The sequence below is a fragment of the Octopus bimaculoides genome, chromosome 1 (genome assembly GCF_001194135.2).
Source record: "Octopus bimaculoides isolate UCB-OBI-ISO-001 chromosome 1, ASM119413v2, whole genome shotgun sequence".
Taxonomy (NCBI): domain Eukaryota; kingdom Metazoa; phylum Mollusca; class Cephalopoda; order Octopoda; family Octopodidae; genus Octopus; species Octopus bimaculoides.
Window position 1 is genome coordinate 131947294 of NC_068981.1, and position 5259 is coordinate 131952552.

The window sequence follows — 5259 nt, forward strand, 5'->3', positions numbered from 1 at the left end:
GAAAGAAATCCATCTTCCTGAAACTTATGAGGGGAAAAAAGTTGGATTGTGTGAATTTTCTGAAACTCCTCTCACTACCCCCTCGAAAAAATTCTTTCCCATAAATTCATATATATACTCTGAATCCATAGCATCTAAGCGGCATTCATTGAAAATTACATTAAAAAGTATCCATTTTTCTGGATGTTATGAGGCAACAAAATCAGTGGGGTACACATCTGTAGTTATACCAACAAAACTATCCGGTGTTCACAGTAAAGGGCATTAACTCCAGATTTTACGACTTAAATTTGTGGACCCCCCCCCCACCTATCTTGAGAAGCTATGGTCCAATTTATGCGAAACTTGTTTTATTCCATTTCTATTCACATTTCAGGGGTACTTTACTTTCGGAGTATTTTCCCATTATGTGCCAGTTTGGCTGTATTGAATGACTGACAAGAAAGCAAGCATGCAATAAAAGAATTTTAGTAGTATATAGATAGATCAATAAAATGTCTGATAACTAGAAACATTCTCTGTGAGGTTCATTCTCATCTAGTTTAGAAATTAAACAAAAAGCATATAAAAATAATTACAATCTGTACTATGACATCAATATTAAAGAAATACTAGTCTATAGAAATAGTCAGTCTTACACTGAGGCTGCGAGATCTTTCAACAACGGCTTTTTAAGTGCTTGCTTTACTGAAGTAAATTTTTCTTCTTTTATTACACTTTGAACATTCTAAAATGAAGAAAACAACATAAGCAAAAATAAGGTAACTTTTATACATAATAAAGAGCATGTAATAGTTGAATTTGTATGAAAAAATGTAATACAAGTGGTAAGCTCCCAGTAAACTGAATTTAGAATTAGAATATTTCACTTATTCTACTAACACTCATGAGAAAAACATGAATGTCAAAGTTTTCATTCTTCTAGTTTTCAGAAAGGAGATGACAGAAGATAAAGTTAAGTCTTTAATTTTGATGGGAACAACCTCTCTTGCACTGGTAGCATGATAAAATGCACCCAGTTCATGCTATAAAGTGGCAGAAGATAAAAAGAGTATCTGTGAAAAAGAAAAAAAAAGCCAAAAACATGAAATGAATAGAGATGTAGAGACTATAAGATCTGTGAAGGCAACTATTAATTAAAAACATTGATGCAGGACAGAGGAGACTGCTACAGATGCCCCTGCTCATACTGGTGATGGTGACATGATAAAATTTGCTCAGGTCATGTTATTATTCATGACAGGAAGGGCATCCAGCCACAAAAACCAGATACATGAAGCAAAAATAGATGGTTTGTGGTAGGCAGAAGGTGGTGGCATTAGTTATTGTGTGAATGTGTGGAAGGTAGTAATGATCAGTGATTGAATGATCCAATAAGTGCTAGACAATTATGGTCTGGTAGAGTTGAGTTTGGAAGTGTGAAAGAGACCAAAAGTATTTAGAGTATCTTTATGTTATTCACAGATATGCACACACACACATACACTACACTATAGCTACAAATATATAGGGCCATTGTCTTATAATTAAAGGAAATCCATACAGTTACACACACAAACACATTACACAGACATGGTTGGTGGTAGGAAGAGCATCCAGCCATAAAAACCCTGCCAAAACAGACACAAGTAGCCTGGCGTAGTCTTCTACCTGGCCAGCCCCTGTCAACTGTCCTATCCATGCATGTATGGAAGACAGACGTTAGACGATGATAGTGATGATGATGATATATATATATATATATATATGTCATCATCTCTTCCTTAATTTTGTTGCTTCACAGCGTTCAGTATACACATATTTTTTCACATCTGGCTGTATAGACTTTCTTGTTTATTTTCACTGTTTCGTTTCCCTGTCTTGTTTTCTGTCCTCCACGGTACAAATTTAATTTGTGGTCCGTGGGAAGAGCCATTCCAACAATGTGTTCTGCCCTAACTCTTCGAAACGTCAGTGTTAGAATGGTGGCAGCTGATGAAGGAAATGTTCTCTATGTGGCCTGTGTGTTTTCTGTACTCTGTTTATCATTTTGTCTACGTTTTGTTTGCAACGTCCTGTACCCAGATATGCATCTATATATACAGGTAGATGTAGGTATGTACATACATGTACGTATATATGCATATACTCATTTATCATTTGTATTATATATATATATATATATATATATATATATATATATGAGGGGAAGTCAAAAATTAGCAGCACCTTCACCATAACATATCTTTATTATAAACGGAAGAATCAATAAATGCTATGCTTAGAAACTAGGCAATGTAACATACCTTGGGTTTACCTTCTTTGAAATATTGCTTCTGTGGTCCTCCAATAACAGTGTCCCCTCCCAATATTGGAACAAGGTCTGCCACAGCATGTAAACTGGCAGACACTAGTTTGTCATTTACATCACGAAGTCCAAGAAGCAACTAGAAGAAAGAAGCAACATTTAGAACTTGTAGAACTGTAGTATTCAGAATGAGTATTTTTAAGAATGAACTTTAAAAGTACACTATATGCAAAGAAATAAAGAGGAGTAAGCAACCCCCAAATAACCTTGAATATTATTGCTAAAACCAACTAATACAGGGAATGGGGCACCAAATGTGAGCTTTGCACTACCAAAAAACCAAAACATCATCTAATCAAAAGCTAAGATTTTAAATATTAGGGATGAAACCTCCCCCTGCCAGCATAAGCAATATTTTACACACCAAAACTTCAAAGAGGATTCCGCTTATTTTATAAACTGTACTGGAATTAATGTATTGCAGCAGTGAGTCCTTAATAAGGTGAGTCAATAACAAGCATGTCATCTCTCTGTTGGATCCAATTCACTTACATGCTTTTTGGGCAAGTATGAAAATATGAATATCATATATCTGAGGTTTTATGCATGCATAATTGTCATTATTTAAAAGAATTGCAATTGAAAATATTAAACTAAATCATGATGCAAAATAAGAAAAGAAAATATTTATTTTACTAAGTTATATGTGTAATATATAATGAAATATTTTTTTTTTGAGGGATTATATAAACTTCTAAAGAAACTAGCCCCAAGTTAAAAGCTTAAGATCTCTAAGGTCACCTTACTAGTAGTAGACGGTTAATTTAAGTTACTTGGGACTCTATAAAACAATCTAAATATCTGTATAAGCTTTATGATTAAAAATGCTAATAAAAAATGATGTAATTAAATTTTATCTTTAAAAAACATTCCTCGTTGAATTAACAACAAGAAATGAAAGCAAGATATAAACTTAAGTTGAAGATTAAAATCTCATTAGGAAGAAATACAGAAGCTTTGTACAACTGTCCATAACCTTATAAGGTAAATCTATGCTTTAGAATTGTATTCTATGACTAGACCCAATGCTATAATAATATATATTAAGACATAATAACTTTACTTGCCTCAACCTAACTGACTGAATACTGAAGAAAGAAAATTGCAGAAATAAATGAAAGGCAAATGATTGCAAAATACAATAGTCACCTGTGGGAAAATTACTTCCTCAATTTCTTCTTTTTCAAATAACTCAACATAATAACGGAAATATTTCAAAAGAAGTAGACGGATATGAACTTCACGGACTTTGAAAATGTTTACCAATTCTGGAATGACGTACTTTTTAAATACGGGTTTACTGAAGATTGACGATGAACAAGGAGTGCTGCTTGACTTCTCACTGGAATCTTTATTCTCAGCTGCCAAAATAATGCAAAAATATGTTGTTGCTTTAGCTTATGAATTTGAATATAGTTTCCATTCAGTAAGTTCAATTCAAATTGAATTAAAATTATTTAATTCATTAAGAATATTCAGAGCATCCATATGCTTCTGCACTTGGAAAGGTCCACTCCAAGGAGTAACACTCAACAAGATATTTTATCAAAGATCAGCAGTTATCCATACATGCAAATCTCTCCTTTCCATGCCTCTGACCTCATTCAAAAGCAAAGGCAGAACTGACACACTTCTGTAGCAGTGGTATTGCAGGTGTTGCCACCCTAACACAAAGAACAAAATACCCAGAACAGACACTAACAATTCTGCCAGTTAAGTATGCTACTTACTGACTTTGGAAAGATGAAACACAAAATTAACCTTTGATGAGAGTCAGTTTTAGAAGAGAAAGTTGAAGGAAGAAATATGGCAAGTTACCCTATCCAATGCTCTAACAATTTAGCCAATACACCACTTTTTGCCAGTGTCACATAAAATGCACTCGTGCAGTGCCATGTTAAAAGCACCCAGCACACATTGTAAAGTGGTTGATGTTAGGAAGGGCATCCAGCCATAGAAACCAAGCCAAATCATATTGAAATCTGGTGCAGCTATCCAACTTGCCAGCTCTGGTCAAACCATCCAACTCATGCAAGCATGGAAAACAGACATTGAACAATGATGATGATGATAAACATATTCATCTTCATCATATAATGTCCATTTTGCCATGCTTGCATGGGTCAAATGGAGTTTACCGAGGCAAATTTTCTACAGCCAAATGTCCTTCCTGTCATCAACCCTCACACGTTTCCAAGCAAGGGAATACTTTCTCATGGCCAGATATATTTTTGCAATATACTGGAAATGAATGAAATTCATTAACAACAATCACACAATGCCAAGATAAAAAGATACACAACAGGCTTTTTTCAGTTTCTGTCCACTAAATCTCATCATAAACCATTGGTTGGGCTTGGGTCTTACCTAAGATGCAACAGAGAAGAACTGATCCAAACGCTATGTGGTTGAGAAGCAAACATCTTAATCACACAGCCACACCTGTGCCTATTAATATATTTGTCAAATATATATTACAATGAACATATCATTTATCAGTTAATAGCTTTCGCTACCTAGGCGACCAAGTCTGTAGTGGGGGTAGTTGTTGTCCAAAATGCCCATTAAAATCTCCAGCCACAAAGATGAGATCATTGTTACTCTTCTTTGAGGTAGCCTACAGAAGAATATCATAAAAGTGATCCTTCTGTTCATTTGGTAGGCCTGCTTGTGGGGCAAAGGCAGAGATTTTAATAAATTCTTCATTGTTTTTAAAATTAATTGAAACAAAGGCAGTGTATTTCAACAGAAATACAGTAATGAAAGGGTAAAGACAAAGAACAATGTTAGAAACTAATTTATCTATCAAGATTTTTGAATGATTTTAATTAATTAATTAAAAACTGGTAAGGTTGAATTGATCTGTTAATTCAAACTTTGACATGAATAAACAGAATAATTATTTTTACAAC

At 34.1% G+C, this 5259-nt stretch overlaps 1 protein-coding gene across 1 annotated transcript in view; it reads right to left on the bottom strand.

Moving 5' to 3' along the window:
- Positions 1–5259, bottom strand: part of LOC106874673 (protein-associating with the carboxyl-terminal domain of ezrin) — a 41747-nt gene that overhangs the window by 5360 nt on the left and 31128 nt on the right. Inside the window, exons 7-9 of the mRNA XM_014922470.2 lie at positions 3497–3708; positions 2286–2426; positions 639–727 (exon numbers count right to left, since the gene is read on the bottom strand). Coding sequence (XP_014777956.1) covers positions 639–727; positions 2286–2426; positions 3497–3708 — 442 coding nt within the window. The remainder of the gene's footprint in view (positions 1–638; positions 728–2285; positions 2427–3496; positions 3709–5259) is intronic.